The 20,459-nt window shown below is 33.2% G+C and overlaps 1 protein-coding gene across 1 annotated transcript in view; it reads right to left on the reverse strand.

Moving 5' to 3' along the window:
- LOC150094889 (bestrophin-4-like) overlaps window positions 1-20,459 on the reverse strand; it is a 93,817-nt gene that overhangs the window by 54,587 nt on the left and 18,771 nt on the right. Inside the window, exons 2-4 of the mRNA XM_090411145.1 lie at window positions 18,593-18,861; window positions 16,275-16,409; window positions 8,519-8,685 (exon numbers count right to left, since the gene is read on the reverse strand). Of these exons, the coding sequence (XP_090267271.1) occupies window positions 8,519-8,685; window positions 16,275-16,409; window positions 18,593-18,771 (481 nt within the window). The 5' untranslated portion in view covers window positions 18,772-18,861. The remainder of the gene's footprint in view (window positions 1-8,518; window positions 8,686-16,274; window positions 16,410-18,592; window positions 18,862-20,459) is intronic.

A 20,459-nucleotide genomic window follows, 5' to 3' on the forward strand; every position in this document is an offset into this window, starting at 1 on the left:
TTTTATTCTATTAAAAATAAATCTTTTTTTTTTTCGTTTAAATGTAGATCTAAATGCAAATAAAACAGACATTTGCAATGAAATATATTTTTATTTATTTATTATTATTATTTTGATAAGGGTAATTTGAAAAGGTACTTGGTAATAATGAAAATTAAAGAAGTGGTACATGGATATCTGAAGTTTCAGAAAATATTTAGTCTGAAACATTTGGATAGACGAAATAGCGTCTATCCAAATATGCACTTACATTTTTTTCAGCGTCATTTCAATTTTGAATGTGAAACGTATTGTGTTATCTGTGTTTAAATGACTTTGGACAATTTTTGACTTTATTTTTAATTGTGTACTTATTTTTGTACTTTTGATAGACAAATAAAATTTTAAAGATAATAGTTTATAAATTATAAACATATTAATCAGCTGAGGGACCATAGCTAAAAATCCCGTATATATGCGGGGTAGACTATCGGCGCGTCAGGCTGACGCGGCTCGAATTAAATTAATAAACATAGGTTATTTATGAGCTATAAAACTCTAGATGATCTAAGTTTGTTTACACATATATTTGTTTTATAAGATATATTTATTGTTATTTAGTAAATTTTTTATGAATTTGGATTATTATTCACGTAAAGTAAGTACATCTATTATATATTAAAGATACCAAGCAATTTTATAAGCTAGGTTTTAATCCTTTAAGTAAGCAAACAGACAAGTATGTCAAGTTTGCGCCTGCACGTAGTGCAAGACTGAGGCAACTCTTGCAAGTACTTTCTACATCTGTTATATTTTTGCTAAGTTTGAAAATCAGGCAACATTTTAGTCATATACTAAAAATACACGAGAAAGGTTCCGTGCACATTAAGAACTGTTCAAAGTACAGCGAACTTAAAATGTTGATTAAGAAATGCATTATTGATTGCACACAACAAAGATTATACGAAACTGAGAAAAAATATTGGCAATCTATTATAGAACGGTTAAATACATAATACAATAATTATCAAGACAGTGTATAGCGTTTAGAGGTTCTTCACAAAAACTTTTGAAAATGATGACGGCAATTATTTAAAGGTAGTAGAAACTGTCGCTAAATTTGATTCGATAATGGCAGAACACTTGATTCGCATCCAAACATCACAAAAAGGAACATTGCTCATTATTCAGGTGATAAAATACAAAATGAAATCATCCGTATGATTTCTGAAGCTATAAAACAAAAAATTTTAGAAATGGTTAAAGAGGCGAAATATTATTCATTAATTCTTGACACTACTCCGGATATAAGCCACACAGAACAATGATCTATTGTTATTAGATTTGTTAATCAAAATCAAAATGGCGAGCAAACCCTTATTGGCCCCAAGTTCCCAGCGTCCCTTAAATGGGACAGGGGTGCAAAGAATCTCCGGGCTCAAAATGGTGTCCACTTTTAAATTTGCAACTTGGAATGTCAGAACTCTGTATGAAGCTGGCAAATTAAGAAATGCCACAAGAGAAATGAAGAGGCTGGGCATCCGGATTTTGGGAATTTGCGAGACAAGATGGCAAGACAACAAGACAAGTCGTATTATCTTGTTGACACTTTCCAGGATCTGGAAAGTGTCAACAAGATAATACGACAATGTATTACTCTGGGAATGATGAGAACAAACATCGACATGGTGTAGCTGTAATAGTAGATGAAGAAATCAATAAATCAGTAATAAATTGGATTCCATTTTCTGAAAGGATAATGCTGTTACAACTTAAGGTTAACATAAATATCATCCAAGCTTATGCACCCACAGCTGACAAAAGTGAAGATGTTGAAGAGTTTTATGAACACCTAAAAGAGATTAAAACCTAACAAAGAAACATGATATAAACATAGTGATGGGTGACTTCAATGCAAAAGTGGGAAGAGGGGGGTGATGGAGAAATTGTTGGCGAACATAGCTTAGGCACCAGAAATGACAGAGGAGATCGCCTAGTCCAGTTCTGTCAGGAAGAAGATCTAACAATAGCAAATACCTGGTTTAAACTTCCACCCAGAAGATTGTACACTTGGAAATCACCTCAAGATAACCAACATAACATTGTCAGAAATCAAATTGATTATATACTGATAAATAAAAGATTCCACAGTAGTATAAAGAGTGCAAAGACATCCTGGAGCAGATATCTCATCAGACCACAATCCCATAGTTGCAGAAGTACGTCTTAGATTAAAATCAGCTAAAAAATCACAAAAGAAGAAAAAGAAAATTGATGTAGAAAAACTGAAAGACCCGAACATAAATAAAAGTTCCAAGACACAGCTTAACCTGCGATTACAACAGATTAACATAGAAGAAAATAAAAGTGTGGAATCTCTTTGGAATAGCTTAAAGAATGCCATAGTAACAACAAGTATTGGAGAAGTAGGTTATGTGAATAATATAAAACAGGAATGGATGACAGATGAGATTCTTTCTCTTATTGATACAAGAAGAATGTACAAAAACAAAGACCTAGCCAGGTATACAGAAACACAACATCATCAAGAAAAAAATAAAAGAAGGCAAGGAAAATTGGATGAAAAATTTATGTACTGAAATTGAACTGCTTCAGAAGAAACATGATAATTTCAATCTGTATAAGAAAATCAACGAAATTTCCGGAAAACTGAGGAAAAAGCAAATAGTGTCTCTAAGAGACGAAAATGGAAAAATAGTTCTAGAAGAAGAGAATAAAGCACAGATTTGGATAAAATATGTAACAGAACTTTTCAATGATACTAGACAGAAGCCTATAAATATAAAAGATAACATTCAAGGACCAGCAATCATGAAATGCGAAATAGAGAATGCTATACGAACAAGTAAAGCAGGAAAAGCCAGTGGACCAGATGGTGTGCAAACAGAATTTTTAAAATAAATAGAACCAGATAACATCAAACTTCTTGAAAAACTATTTAATAAAATATATGAAAGTGATGAATTTCCATCAGATTGGCTCAAATCTACATTTATCACTGTCCCAAAGAAACCCAAAGCGAATTCCTGTGGTGACTTCCGACTTATTAGTCTAATGAGCCAAACATTAAAAATATTTTTAAAAGTAATTCAGAATCGCATTTATAGAAAAAGTGAAGAAACTCTAAGTGAAACACAATTCGGCTTTCGAAATGGTTTTGGTACTAGAGAGGCCCTTTTCTGTACCAAAATATTGATACAAAAATGCATAGAAAAACAGAAATCTGTCTTTATGTATTTCATAGATTTTGAAAAAGCATTCGACAAAGTCAGACAACTAACTTAATAGAAGTCCTTCAACCAATAAGGCTAGACGAACAAGACATAAGACTAATAACAAATCTGTATTGGAATCAGTCAGCTACCGTTCAATTAGACAACATCACCACCAGTGATATTAACATCAAAAGAGGAGTGAGACAAGGATGTGTGCTCTTACCACTCCTGTTCAACATATATGCAGAGGTAATCTTTAAAAAAGCATTGGAAGAATGCCCAGAGGGAATCACAATAAATGGAAAGATTGTTAACAACCTACGATATGCAGATGGCACCGTGCTAATTGCAGATAATATTATGGATCTCCAGAAACTCATTGACAGAGTATACATAGAAAGCCAAAGAATGGGAATAAATATAAACATCAACAAGACAAAATACATGATCATCAGCAAACATCCAGCCTCATCAATGAAACTGACACTCAATGGGAAAAATATTGATCAAGTGTCAAGATATAAATACCTTGGTTGCTGGCTTAATGAACGGTGGGATCCAGAAATAGATATAAAGACAAGGATTGAAGTTGCACGGCAGTCCTTCATGAAAATGAGAACACTATTCTGCAATAAAGACCTAAACATGGAAGTCAGATGCCGAATGCTGAAATGCTACGTGTGGTCTATTCTGCTCTATGGAGTTGAAACATGGACATTGAAGGCGACAGCCATCAAGAAAATCGAAGCCTTTGAGATGTGGCTATACAGAAGAATGCTAAAGATATTATGGACAGAAAAAATTACCAATGAAGATGTCTTAAAATCCATTGGCAAAGCTAAACATCTTGTACAAATAATCAAGAAACGAAAAACATCATATCTTGGCCACATCATGAGAAACAGCAAATGCCAACTTCTACAAACTATTTTGGTAGGAAGAACTGATAGCAAAGGAACTAGAGGAAGAAAAAGAATATCATAGTTTGACAACATCAAGACGTGGACAGGAAAGAGCAGTGCACAACTGCTCAGATTAGCACAAGAGCGCAGTTTGTTCGCCAAGATGGTCGCTGACCTTCGATAGAAGATAGCACAATAAGAAGAAGAATTAAAATAAAGATATAAATATAGCAGAAATTCATGAACATTTTTTGGGTTTTCAATCTGTAGAAGATACCACTGGGCAAGGACTATTTCAATTTATAAAAAATTATTTAAAATTATTGAATATTAACATTTCGGATTTACGCGGCCAAGCTTATGATAACGGTTCAAATATGCCAGGCAAACATAATGGACTGCAGAAAAAAATCCTTGAAATAAATTCAAGGGCTTTTTTATTCCGTGTGCTGCTCATTCATTAAAGTTGGTAGTTAATGATGTAGCTAAGATATCCTGTGAAACTGTACATTTTTTGGGGTAATACAGGAATTATATAATTATTTTTCAATATCTGTGAAGCGTTGGGTTATATCAAAAAAAAAATTCGTGTTTTAAATTTGAAACCACTTTTTGCTAGTAGGTAGCAAAGTAGAGTAGAAGCAATAAAGCGACTTAAAAATAATATCAAGGAAATTTACCAGGCTCTTTCTGATATTAAGGAAAATGAAACTAAAGATATCGATTCTAGAGTTCAGGTTCGTTTAAATTTATTTGTTCTGTTCATGTTTAGTACGAAATTTTAAGTCTCGTAAATGTTGCAAGTAAAATAATGCAGTATCTGACATTTGATATAGGAAAAATTACAGAAAATCTTGATTATGTTACACAAGAATTAAATATTCGCCGAACAGACCAATATTTTGAAAATATTATTAGAACTGTAAAAGAAGTAGCAAACGATCTTAATATTGATCCTATTTTTCCAGACATTTGAAAAGAACAAAAACAAAAATGTTTGTTACGAAGCATCAGATGAGACAACGCATGATCCTAAACAAAATTTTAAAATAATTATTATATTTACGGCTATTTTGCCTGTTTCTGTTTAGAAGTGCCCCTGTTAAATGTCATTGGCTTTTTATTCACGGATTCTTAGGGCATTGTAGATGTATATTTACTAATAAATATATGTAGCATAAATTTTAAAATAAATTTTTTCTTCGCGATTTTAGACACGACAATAACTTCCGTCAAGGAAAGATTCATACTCTTAAAACAACATAGCGAAGACTTTAAAGTTATAAGAGACAGCAAATTAAAAGATTGGAGCGATGAAGATTTAATGAAACATTGTAAAGATTTGCACTTAAAACTGAGCGACAATCAAGATTCCGACAATCGCAATATTGATTTTATATTTATTTGAGGAATTAAAAACTTTGCAATGTTTTATTAAAAAAGAGTCGGCTCCTCAGGATGTTTTAAATTATATATACGAAAATAAATTAACCGACACGTTTCCGAATACTGCGATTGTGATGCGTATTTCTTTAACATTACCAATATCCGTAGCATCAGGGGAAAGAAGTTTTTCAAAACTGAAACTAATAAAAAAGTATTTGCGGTCAACAATGTCTGGAGAGCGTCTAACGGATTTATCAATTATATCAATTGAAAATAATATTATGGATTCATTGACATTAACGATATTATTAATACTTTTGTCGCGGCTAAAGCAAGACGGATAAATATAAAATAAATCTATATTTATACTAATTGTTATATAGTTAAAAGCATATCTCCAAATTATCTTTGTTATGTAATATTTCTTTTTATAATTATATTATGGGTATATATTTCTTTTTATATTATATTATGGGTATATATTATGTTAAAGATACCAAGCAATTTTATAAGGTAGGTTTTTTAATCCTTTTTCCCAAGTAAGCAAACAGACAAGTAAGTCAAGTTACTAACTGCAGCCGCAAATTTGACTTACTTGTCTGTTTGCTTACTTGGGAAAAAAGATTAAAAACCTAGTTTATATATATATATATATATATATATATTGAAAATTTTTATTATTAAAAATTCCTTATTAATGAATTTCAATGATTACAATGTTCTACTACTGTTAAATAAAATTTATTTTTATGTATGCGTATAAATTGTTTTGTACTTTTAACAAAGTAAAGTTTTTCATGGAAACTTATTTTTTGGGGGTACTGGAAAAGTTTTGCACAAGGGCGCCTCCTACCCACGGCGCGGCACAGTTCGTACCTACTAGTATTATTACCTGTTGTTTTTTATTTTTTTTATCTGAATGTTGCATTCATCATTCATTATATACCGAAATTTTGAGCTCTACAAACAAAATATCACGAAATCTTAACTGAGTGCAGTTCAGTTTAGTAGAATAAAATTCTCAGTTCAAAAGTTACATCTTTTAGGAAAATGGATAAGTTCTCTCCAAATGCTTTAAGATTCCCTTAGCTGACGAAGTCAGGTCATATATATATATATATATATATATATATATATATATATATATATATATATATATATATATATATATATATGGCACTAGTATATCACTAAAAGTTCGCCAATCTTAAGGCTTTTCCAATATTTCATTTTGAATTGTAATTCCAACGACGCTGTTTTTTTTTTTTTTTTCTGTATGCTACTATCTGTGATAGACGTCTGGAGAAAGTGGAAGTAGGCGGGTCTCTACCATCTCAAAGGCACTTTTTCACTTCGTAAGTTCTTGGAATAAACGAGTGCTTGAAAGTGATTTTTTTATTATTATTTATTTCCTCGGGCCAGTTTATGAGGAAATCGAAATTGTTTGATCAAATAAATTGGTCTTGCTCGGTGTCTGCCACGTCTGGTAAGGTGTTACTTTTTTTAGTAAGGCACTCATTTTAGATGGGTATTCGTCCATAACCATTGTGGAGTTTGCTTTTATAATTACGATGCTGCTTTTGCGACATAATTTCTTGAGAGATACAAATTCCATTTTGGAAATATTTTTGCTTGCAGTTTTTCTCGTAGTCATATAGCTGTTCTTTAATTTGGTCTGCTGGGATTCGATTCGAACTCAAAAGAACAGCATAATCACAGAATCTCCAAACATGGTGAAGTTAAGCTTAGCTACCAACTGAAAACGATAAGTGATGCTTGTATCTCAAAGGTGTAAACTTATTTTGGTTTAGTCTTAGTTAAAAATAAGAAATTCTGTAACTTCTAAGCTAAACTGGCTGGGTATGGAGTTAATGTAGCTGATAAGCCAAAGGTTTAAATCCCACCATGGGCATGGATGATTGTACTTGGGTGGAAAATGAATTTCATCACCGGCCACTTATTGGAGCCCTAAAGTCAGTGGTGAGCTATGGAAATTTTAACAAAGGGCTCGCATCGTCGAGCAAAAAAAAAAAAAAAAAAAAAAAAAAAAAAAGGCCTAACTTAGCCCTTATAATACTTAAATTGCGACTTTGTAGAGCTTCTGACAGATATGATAATTCCTATAGCATATCAATCATTAATGCTAGATCTTTTAAAAATTCCAAATTGAGAAGTCAATTTAAAAAGCCCTTACATTTATCGTTCGATGCAAAATGCTTGCATAAAGCTGGGTAATTTTTCCACAAAGCAAGAGCCGTTCGTAAACTGCAAGCTGCCCATCGTGGTCCAAACACACGCCGATAAAATTTCGATACCAAGGTCTTTAGCAATTGTATTTAATTCTCGTTGATTTTTTGGTGATTGTTGATAAAAAGCATATAATTTATCCATAAATATTTCAAAATGATTTATTTCTTTAATGTTTTTTATCGAATCGTGTAATGCTAAGTGTAAACGATGAGCGCATTGCCAAATCACAACGTTGGGAAATTTTTGTAGAAGTTTGATTGCAACACCTGATTTATTTCCTAACATTACAGTAGCTCCATCAGGACAAAATGCAATGAAATGATTTTTTATATAGTTATCAGAAAATCCATATGAATTTAAAATAGCAATTGTGGTAGCATGTATATATTCCATGATGGTATTTTCTAGTTCTACAAGATTATTAAACAAGATGAACAAGGGGCTCGCAAATTTGAGAAAAATTTAACAAGGGGGCTCGCGCGAGTCCCTTATAGCTCACCTAAAGTGGCTTGAAAAAGTTCCAAGTTTGGTCTCTAGAGTAGAGTTTCCGGTTTATGTAAAAAAATACAAAGGAAATCAATGTACTAAAGGTTTGCAACCTTTCGTGGGTTGGGAGTTACATTAAACGTTTTTTTTTTTGTATATCAAATGTATGATATTCAGAGCTGTTTGGGTGTTGTCTAAATGCCTATGGCAACTAAGAAAGAATGATTGAGCGATATGAAGAGGTTTATAATTATTTACACTATATTTAGTTGAGCTTACCTGCTTTCTGAATACTTTCAAGGGTAGGGAATCTCTTTTTGATCGATGTGCTTACAGCCTGGAAAGCGAAAACTTGGAGCAAAAGAAGATATCTGCCTAATGTCCGTCGTATCATCCTACTGCGCTTATCTGAACCATGAACACTTGATGCTATCATCATACATGTCCTAAAATAAATTTCTATCATACTTAATAATTATGTACTATAATTTTATCGTCAGTATTAGAAATAACAACCGAAGTATATAATGGTTTTAAAAATAACGAAAGAAATTTATCACATTTCACAAAATGTAGCCCCTTTCTATGTTGAAATGAAGAATGTAGACTATGCGACATTTGCTTTTCATTTCGAAAAATCTGGATTTTTAAATGCCGTCTAGGAGGCGAAGAACCTTTAATAGCTTTTCAACGGGCGATTTAAGGGGTTTACATACGAATATAGTGAGAATTTTCTATCATAAAATTCGTGTTTTCATCAGAAAACAGGCAAACCGAACCAGAAGAAAATGAAGACAATAATACACTGATCTCTTGGCTTTAGTTGTTGGCCGAGGAAACCTTATAAAATTTGACCATCCAAAAATAAATATCGATCGAAACCTGGTTCATCTGGAGTTGTTTGGAATTTTTGCCTAAGTAAATAAGGCTATGAAGTGAACGTACTAATTTTCGTTAGTTAACCAACCAGAAGAAGACATTGCATGTCTTTTTCTGGTTAGTTGGTTGGTCTGTTTTATGGGACGGAAGAACCTGAGTTTTTTAGGAAAAAAAATCCTACCACCTTATGAGCTACATTAATTTTCATAAATAATGAAATAAATGTAGTTCATGGGAGAAAATGAATTACACAGTTGTTTTTTGTTTTTATTGGTTGGGGGAGAGAATAGTTCTTACTTACAGAAAAAGAAAATGTCGAAAATATGTTAAACACGATCCAGTAACACAGATCATGTATGAACTTTAAAGCTCATTATCTATATTCGCATTTCACACATTTTCCCCGAGAACCTTGAGGCGTAAGAGTAAAAGGTTACATGAAGATATAAACGGCATCTAAAGAAGATATCAAAATAGATAGTTGCAAATATGATAGCTGTTTACTGCTGGATGTTAAAAGAGAATCTGAGGAAGGGAATGATAAAACAGCAACGAAAAAATTAGAATGTTGAAAACTATAATCAGTTTAAAATGAAATCTGATTATGTGATATCCTTGCTGCTGGTTTTTAATAAATAAAAATAATGACTGGGAACTACATCCGGATGGATATAGTTTCCAGAATGATGACTAGAAAATAAATTCGCTACTGCCTTTTATTCTCTATAGGGGTAGGAGAGACTGTTTTAGTCTGACTTTTAGAGACTGAGAGCAGTCAAGTTTAATACAAAATTGTTAATAAAAAGTATAATTTTTTAAAGTTTTTATTATAATGAAGAAAATTCCGCAAATAAAAAAGGTCTGTCCGATTTTGGAAAAACTGCATGAAATGGCGTTTGGGTATATAGTGCTAGACGACCTTAAGAAAAACCGTTATAGGTTCGATTTCGATTCTAATGACCAGTGATTAGAGCAGTGGTCTCCAAACGTTTTTGATCGCGTACCCCCAATTGATTGAGAGAGTTTCTTTGGAGGAAATGTTTTTAACCATTTATTCCATTTTGTGAGGGTTAATTTGTAAAATTTAAATATAATTCATTTACTATTGATAATATCAAACACTTTTAAAAAATGTAAGCAATTTTGACAATATTAATTCACTATTTCTTTTCTAAACGTAAAAGTAAGCACAAAAAGGCGTTGGAATTGCACAGAAACAATATATACTAAGAAAGACAAACGCCATTTCATGCAGTTTTTCCAAAATAGGACAGACCTTTTTTATTTGCAGAATTTTCTTCATTATAATAAAAACTTTAAAAAATTTACTTTTTGTTAACAATTTTGTATTAAACTTGACTGCTCTCAGTCTCTAAAAGTCAGACTAAAACAGTCTCGCCTACTCCCTATAGAGAATAAAAGGCAGTAGCGAATTTATTTTCTAGTCATCATTCTGGAAATTATATCCATCCGGATGTAGTTCCCAGTCAAAATCGTTAAACTTACTACTAATAATCAAATAATTAATACAACTGTGGTGTCATCTGTACATAGCAGGATAACCGAGCAATTTTCCTTCTCTAGTTGGGCTTGTCAACACTAGGATGCTCTACAAATAATGGCAATGATAAGAAATAAGAGATTTACTCCCTAGTTTTAAAAAACATGAGAGCTTTGCCACGGACGATTATGTGTACAAAGTCTCCCAATGTGCGCTACTCGCAAATTTAAGTTTACAGGATCTTTATAACGTCTTTGTCTATATTAGATATATGTTTAATTGATGAAAGAAAGCAATATTCTTTATCTTTAATTAATTACTTTATTTGTTTCCTATCAATATAAAACTTTTTTTGACGTACCCCCCCCCCCACGTATCGACTCGCGTACCCCCTGGGGTACGCGTACCACACTTTGGAGACCACTGGATTAGAGGAACATTTTCTAGGCCTTTTTTCGACCAGTTCCAGAGTCAATCGATCTCTGCCACAGGAAAGTAAACATTTTGCCTTTTTTGAAACTCGAGACTTTTAACTCTGCAACTCTACAAATCCTCTGTGTGTATATACACTAAATGGCTACTTTATTAGAAACAGCATTTAATAATGAGTGGGAATCCTTTTTGCCTTAAGAACCGCCTGCATTCTCTATAACATTGAGAATACTACGTGTCTAAAACATTCCTCTGGGACGTTTGTCCCCATTGTCACAATGGCATCTCCCAGTTGTTGCAGATTGGATGGTGGTGCGCTGCTGCTGCGAACTGCTCGTTTCACCTTATCCTAGAGATGCTGTGTTGGGTAGAGATCTAGGGACTGAGCTGGCCACTGAAGTAAAGGAAACTCGTTCTCATGTTCCTCGAATCACTTTAACACGCTACGTGCTTTGTGGCACGGGGCATTGTTTTGCTGAAATATCCATTTGATAATGGATAAATTGCCATGAATGGATGAACATGATCAGCACAGATGTTAAGATAGGCTGTGGCATTCAGGCAGTGTTGAACTAGTATCAGGAGACCCAACGTGTCTAGAAAACATTTCCTCACCATTACATCTTCGCCAAAAGACTGAGCTGTTGCTACTTGGCATGTAGGGTCCATGGCCTCATGGACCGCCATATTCTGGTTCTGTCATCAGCTGTTCAGTGTTAGTGATCATCTGCCTGCTGCTGTGATCCGTCTAATCCATCCTCTCTTGTTCAACTAATAATACATTGTCACCAAATTCATGGCCTGATTTACCCATAAGCTACACAAACTACAGCTTAGAGAGCCTCACATCATCACACAAACCTAAAAGTTACTCAGTAGAGGGATCTATTAAAAGTTGTAGCTTAGTGGCCACAGTAATTTTAAATCCTTTCCTGACTAAATTACATATAGTGACATTTGTCCACATTAAATTTTAATTCTTTTTCGGTGTCTACTGTCCAAGTTTTTTAAGATCATCCTGCAGAGAATGTCGCAAGAACAACGAGTACATGATGTTTGTCAATTTGTGTTCTTTGGCCGGTTTTGATGATATATGGGAGTGGGGGGGGGGAAGAAACGATGAAAGAACAAAAGTATTCCGGGAAAGGAGAAATCACATTCGCCTACGCATGATGGAAGACCAGCTCACTCACTGTTAACTGAAAATTCATTGTAAATTATTCTCCGGTACCATGTTAGGAATCAATTTCGATCTTCTTATCTGAATAAAAAAATTCGAATAAACGAATATGCTGCTCAAGAGAAAAATATTTAATTTTAATTTTTATTTTATTTTATTTTTGATTAGTAGAAAAACTGGATAGCTTCAGTGAGTGCCTTCAATATTTCCTTATAAAGTTTCCCATGAAAAATATTCCGTCTCTAACTTGGCACTGCTAAAATCAGAAAAGGATCTGATGCGAAATAAACTATTAAATAAAGTATTAAAGTAATCAAATTAAACAAGTACCGATTATTATTATTTTATTTAATATTTTATCATATAACTTCGGTTATTGATATTAACTTTAATTATTATTGATACTGACAAGATGCAATCATCAGCAAAAAAAAAAATTGTTACTTTTGTAATACATTTATTTCCTGATTTATTTCTTGCTAAGTAAAACTATTGTTATTATTATTTCACAATTATTTTTCGTGTGTGGGACCATTAACAACCCAAAACGCTGGAAACGGCGGTAAATGCATTTCCAGCATTTATGGGTAATAAAAAAAAAAAAAAAAGTCGCTATTCGTGTATCGTCACAAAATGACCTTTCCTGACTCAGTACACAAGTTCATCCTTGACAGTATTATGCAGTTCCCCCCAAGATAGCATTGCATGTTGTACTCTGCTATACAGGAATATTCTAGTTATAACCGCATTAAACAATGCCATGATTAGTTTTTTTTTTTTTTTTTGAGTGACAATAGATAACGAAATCACACAACAGAGTTAGCAGACATAACTTGTACACGTGATAATAATCGTGATGACCCGATCAAACGAACGCAAATTATACAGATATGTGGAAATCAATGATATGCAGACAGAACAAAACAATCGCTGTATATGCATTGTCTAATATCTACAGATGCATACTGATACAAAATTTTCCAGTTATAGATTTACGCGTCATTTTTTCTAACGGTACCTCTAAAATAATTATTTTCTAAACAGCTACATAGACTAAGCAATAGTTATGCAACGAAATTATGCTCTGGGAGAAGAGAATCTTATATCTGTAGGCAAGATTGTCCGCAGAAAATTTTTCGGGGGGAGAGGTGCAAAATTGGAGACAAATAATTACATCAATGAATGTCTACTTAATTTTTTTTTCACAAGTAGATTATAGAATACGATATTGCATCAATACAAAAGCACATACATAATGTATATAAATTTACAATATAAAGGAAACAAGAAGCTAATAATTTCAATAATCACGTATCTATAAGAATTGAATTCTCCGTCTATCGCTTGCAAACCTATTAATGACATTTTTAATAAATTTCTTCTTTACTTCTTTCTCTTCTAGTTTTTTCCTGAGCACACTAATCATACATAAACCTGATAAGCGCGTTTCTGAGATAATGGACCTTAACCATGTTTTCACACGTTTCAAGGTGCTGAAACTTCTTTCAGTGGTACAGATAATAGTCTTCAGGTGTGATGCTAGAATAATTGCATCTATATTTCTGTATGGAACATCGTCTAGGTATTTTTATTGTTAATTTTTCAGCCATATTTAGTAAAGGCTACATATCTCAATCCTTTTACGATTATAATTTGTAGAATTTTTTTACTCGCTCCCAGGGGGAAAAGTGCCCCGTTTTCACCTCCCCCTCTGCGGACGTCCATGTCTCTGGTGTACCATAAAATCTAAACTTTTTTGTTTTTTTTGTTTCTGAAGTAATGTGAAATTAAAACATGAAAGCTGTATTTATTTATTTTTTTTTTTTTTTTCAAGCTGAGGTTGACTTATTTTGTTTCGTCTAATAATTTCACAGAATACTATCTGTCAGCTTTTCAAACATTACTCATTAGCACAGTAGAGGTTATTTTCTCGATTTGTTATTTCATTTTTATTTATTTATTTGCATATTCCCCTTGCGACTATCCCCCCTGAATCTGATGTATGGGGGGAGAGGCTCGAAGTGGAGTTCTAAAATCCAAACTTTTAATCCCCCCCTCCCAACTGGCCATGACGTCTATAGACGTCCAGTTAAATCTGGATACGATTCTGTAACACCCGTTGAATAACATGGATAAGAAGTGAAATTTGGTCTCACTATTTCATCCACCTCGTCGGTGGATGAAATTACTTGGACACAAATTCTCATAAATATCAATTTTTTCCCAAGCTAATATATATTAGATTCACAAAATGGTCCACATTGGTATTTTGGACTTAAAATTAAAGTATATTTCATAATGATGTATGCAACTTGCTCGCACAATACGTACAAGTCGCACGAAACTTCTTGTGCATGGAGGTGGGTCAAAATATTGAATTGTGGAGGGAAAAAAACAAAAACACAAAGGAAATATTTTTAGGAACAGTACATATTTTACGATAACACTGATTGTACTAATGCAAGATTAATCTGGGTATCGTACCATTTATGAATCACTAAGCAAATTTATCCACTTACATTTTTCTTTAACTTAATTTTGATAAAAAATAAAGCGGAGAAATCCTTGTCTGTTATTAGTTATTAGTATAGTAAAAGAGGAAGAACTCTCAACAAATCCAGAGTTATTTATAAACCATTCTCTTTTCTAGATAATAAACAAAATAATAAAGAAAAGTCTCTTGGATTTTTCTTTTAATCGGAGCCCCAAAGCAGTGAAATCTAGATATATTTAAAATTTAAGATCGCTACAATAAAATCATCCTCTGTCAGCTTTTATTTCTCGATGAGAATAAGTGAAGCATTGCTAGCCTTAACGCTTATGGAAATCGGAGGGCGGCTGGTCTTCATATCTAGCCATAAATATGTCCTCCAAGGGGCAAGAATACAGAAGACAACTGTTGTTATATCTCTTGATCTTAACCCTCATAATACTCGTATTGTTGTCCGAAATGAACAGAGGACTCTATGATCGATTTTTCTGAGATGCGAGAAAACTTGAATTTCTAAAGGGTGGGATAAAGAAAAAAAAGAAAAAGAAAGAAATTACTTTATGCTAAAGATCATCCAGGGAATCGGCTGGGGGGGAAACCCTAGGGAAGTTTCTTCTAGTTTGCAAGTGGAATCGAACTAATAATTTCTGGTTATAAATAGAAAAATCCAACCTAGTACGAGTTTAGTGGATTGATTTTTTTCTCTCCAAACGCCGTTGTAATAAAAGGAAGCATAAAAAAAGGTACTGCTATAATAAAATATATCATAACAAGTGCAGTGTAAAAGACAGACTCATAGTAAAATTCTTATTAATATAATTATAAAATTATTATATTTTAGTGCTGTCATCTTTGCTTGGTTTCGAATATCTTAGCTTTATTCGAAACCGAGATCTCTGCTCTGAACTGGTTCACTTCTTCATATAAATCATTACACTGCTAATGAATATCTGCTGATGATTTAATTATGCAGTTTAATTAGTTTGTTATGTATTAATACGTTTGATATGTATATAGTTTTTCTGAAAGTATTTTGAAAAGCTTCAAGTATTTTAAATTAGAAAGCGCAGCAAATTCAGGGACCCAATAATTTATACAAACATGACAGTAAAAAAAATCAATAAAACATATTTCTATTGTACGCGTTGTTTTTGAAGAAACTATCCTAAATAAAAATAAAAAACTAAAGCGGTGTATTTCATAAAACATATTTCTATTGTTCGCGTTGTTTTTGAAGAAACTATCCTAAATAAAAATTAAAAACTAAAGCGGTGGAGAGACAGATGCATAATCAGAATTTTTTGCCCAGAGCAATTTTGGAAGATCGTAGAATTAGTACTTTTACCACTGTTTCAAAAATAATCAATTACAACACAAACATCTCAAATTTCAACTCAATACCTCTCCCTTTTTTCAACTCAATACCTCTCCCTTTTTTTTGCCACTCAAAAAAAAAAAAAAAAAAAAAAGAAAAAGCAGAATATAATCATATCAATAAACAACCATTCAATTTTTAATACTTTTTTTTTATTATTATTATCAAACTATTTACCTGTCAGGCCACGGAATAGCATCATATTGGTTCCACCAACGACCCACCACTAATGATACATAGAAACCAAGAACAAAGGAAAGTGGTATGAGATCCGTAAAGGTTTCACAGAATATGGAAATTTTCTCAAAGATTCTGAAATAAACCAAAAATTATAGCTAATTATTTCAAGTCTAGCTTTTGTTTATTTTACCAAACTGAATACCATAATGGTGTTCAAAGAGACACGTTGAAATTTAAAATCCCTGTTTGATTCGATGTATCAGGCGAAAAAAAAAGTGTAAACTTAAGTCAAAAGTTCAGATTGATTATTATTTTTATTACAAATCAAACCTTGGAGTTAAAATCTCATAAGGAAATATTGTTTGGATTTACGGCAGTTGAAATTAGCTATAAGATACAAGATCGGTATTCTTGTGTCTGCTAATTTTGTTCGTTTTCTGGCGGTATGTTTTACAGGAGAAAACCTTCCCCCCCCCCCGCCCTTCCATAGGAGAAGGGCTAATTCACCTTAAGTCGTAAAGTCCTAATAAAGATGAAGACCGCTTCTTTCGGAGTGGCTGATTTTAGGAGAAATCACTTCCCACGTGTCGCTTTTTCTATCATACCGTACTTTAAACTCCTTCGTTGTCTATGCTCGCACTAGCTCAACTCATCTGCCCCTTTTGCACTAAATCTGTTCTTACCACTCCTTGTACAGTTTGTATAATTAGCTTTATAACTTATATATATCATTCACATTTCTCCCTTTTAATTTTCCTAACAGCAGGTGACTGACCCAAGACAAGCACATCAGCGTAACAGCTGGAGGAAAATCGTTGAAAATGTCATATTAAACTGCTTAAAACTGGCTGCACTTGCCTTCAAGACTCTCTACATCTACGTGGCCATGAGGCACAACTTTTGCCAGTCTGTGCTTCTGCTTTCTCGCATACACGTACTGCTAATGTTCCCTCCAAGTTGTGAGCACATGCACACAGCCTAGAGAGAATATTTGTGGCCTGTCCTTTGAAAAGAAAGGACAAGACATTTCGAAAAATCCTTTGATTTTTCCTATCAAAGCCAATCTGATATGAAGGTAGCAGGGCTAAACCCAGTCGGTCTTCCAAGCATCTGAAAGATTTAAACACTGAATTAGAGTCTCTCAGATAAACCCTTGGAAGACGAACTGGGTTTATAAGCAGAAGTTGTATGTATAATAATCACTGCTTCGGAGGTTTTTTAAAAAAAAAAATCATCTTGTTGAGTTCTCAAGGCTGGTTTGCCTGCTTTTGGGGATGAACCCCCCCAGGATGAACTGGGGAGAAAAACCCTACTGGCCATCCCAAGGCTGGCTAACTTGACTATGGCTGAGAAAGATCATTAAGCTCCTCATGTCAGCGACGGGAATCGAACCCAGGACACTCCTTTCCCAGGTATATGGTTGCGAGGCGCATAGCCACTCGACTAACCGCGCGGACTGAGAACTCAACAACACCACTGGGGCACAGGGCTGATCACCTTATCCTGTGAACTGTTGAGATCCGGTGATTAATAAACCCTCGACTCCGCAAGGTAAAAGAGGAAAAGGAAAATGAGATGAGAAAAAAAAATCTTTCTCCTTTAAGCAATAAGGCTGATATTGATCACGACATCTACCTCTCGATCTAAAACCTACTTCTTCAATGAGTAAATCTATTCAATAATAGCATAAATTCGTTTCAGAGTTGCTATTTCCAACAAATTTATACCAGGCACAAATATTGAAATTGGACGAAAGTCCTTAAATATCATTAGGTAAATATCAAACTTCAGAGATAGAAAGATTCCCCTCCCTCTTTTCTCCTTCATAATTTTGAAATATTTCTATTTCGGATAATTGCAGTGAAAAATGAAGCAAGTTAGATTTGACCACTTGTTAATATTCTTCAAAAATTCAGGAGGAATTCCACCCACTCCTGGTACTGGATCATATTTATCTGAAGCCAGAGCTGCTTTCAGTTTGTTCGGTGGAATCTATAATATAATATCATGGTAACCACATAAAATAACATACAAATAGTGAGGTAGAGACAGTTCTCATACTTTTTTTTTTTTTTTTTGGAACCAGGTAATCGTAATTAAATTTAAATTTAAATTATGATGAAATGTTAAGAGGGAATAATCTTTAAATTTATCACGTGTTTTATGAAAATTTTTTATTCCTCTTTCCTCATTCGCAAAGTATATATAACATTCCTTTCGTGTTCTTCAAAAATATACAGCGATAATTCAGGAGAAGACTGATTTTTTAAAATTAATAATATTGAATTAAATTAAATTTTAAATGATATACTGACCTCTTTTGTGGAACTGTTAAAACATAGCGATAAATTCCACTAAGAATATAATAAAGCACAACGTAAAGTAACAGCTCTCGCCATAACAGTTTATAAATGCTGCCTTTCCATCTGAGGAGTAACTTTGTAAACCCGCAAAAGCGCGTATTTGCGACATCAAGTGAGTAGGTCACTGTCATTGTTGAAGGTTTATTTGTGTACTGTATGCAAGAACGAAGACTTCTGCCACGGCACTTGAAAACAGCAGTTCAAGTTAAATGGTAATAATCCTGTAGAGAGATAAAAAAAAAAAATGTGGTGCATTCATTTACTGTCATTTTAAAATGACTATTACAATTTGTATATTTACTTTAGAAACAGTGCTGACAATTGTTTAGTTTTTTAATAGTAATGTAACTGATATTCAAAGTATGTTTTTTAAAAAAAGGTTGTCACTTCTTCAGTAATAACATCAATAACAGAAAAAAGCAGTAATTATTTCAATATTGAGTTGTTTATTATTATTATTATTATTTTTTTATATTTTAATAATACTAAACGTATACAACTTTCAAAATATTACAGAACAATCATATGACAATATGCGATACAAGAAAAGCATCAATTATTAATATCAGAGTAGAAAAGTTCACCGTCTCCTCCGGCATCGGCAAGGGAAAAAAAATATTAAAAAAAAAAAAAAAGAGAGAGAGAGAGAAGCGCCTGTTTTTTCAAACATCAGAAGACGCACGCTAGGGAGAAAAACAAAACAAAACAAAACAGAAATGTCTTTGCACTCTCATTGAAGCAATAACAATGTATAAATAGTTAGGAGAAGAGTTTTTGGGGGGGGGGGTAGTGGGGGCGGAGAGTTTTTATTTGATGGAAGGATTTAGAGCCTCCATGGAAATTTTTGAAAATTTTTATTCATAAGAAATGGATCAGTTCTAAAGTTTTTTTTTTATTTTTTATTAAATGTAATATTATTATATTACATTTAATAATAACCAGAAAATGAAACATTTTTCACATAAAAAAATATATACTTACGGTGATGTGAACTTTAATTCTATCTCTCCGTTTCAATACTTGCAATGTTAGAAATAATTCGAATTCCATTGCGTATTTTACAAGGTTATACAACGTATGAAGGTTTTAAGGCTAACACAAAGCATTTCAAATCAAGATGACTTTTCCTTATCTTCGTACTATGATAGTGCTATCTTATTAGTACGCAACAGCTTTGATGCCAGAAATGTTGTGGTTCTGGTATTGTTTAATAAACTATGTGGCAACTGTATACGAATGATAGTTTTAATTTTTATCCATTTTATATCAGAAATGTATTTATTTTTTACATAAATACATTGTTATATCTCTTGTTATATCCTCTATTTCTATATTTTGTCCCTTTTAGCAAGGTTAGTCTACACTTCACTCAGTGGCGCACTCAGGATTTAATCTTGGAGGGGCCGAGCGCTCAGGATTCAACCTTTGGGAGGGGGGCGAGTTGAGTAGACGTTTTGCGAATACATACTACACATCGCATATGACCTATAACTGAGCATCTGCAGTGATCGCTAATTCATAAGTAGCACACAACATAAATAAAAAAAAAATGAATTTGAATTAGGAAAAGATTTTTGGAAATTTTTCTAGTGTTTTTTCCTTTTCTTTGGGAGGTGCCCGGGCCCCTTGCCCCCCCCCCCCTCCGGGTGCGCCACTGACTTCACTCGTTGTTCTCTTAAACCTTTCCCCTTTTTAAACAAACAAAATCTTTGGCCGCTCTTAAGTTTAATCACGTGTAGGATACTTAATGATTAGGACTTTGTCCTAGAATGAGACGTGGCCATTAAACATATCTTCTGAGACAGTCCACCCGATAAGC

Source organism: Typopeltis vanoorti, chromosome 21 (assembly GCF_054136105.1).
Source record: "Typopeltis vanoorti isolate ZY-2024b chromosome 21, IOZ_Tvanoo_1.0, whole genome shotgun sequence".
Lineage (NCBI taxonomy): Eukaryota > Metazoa > Arthropoda > Arachnida > Uropygi > Thelyphonidae > Typopeltis > Typopeltis vanoorti.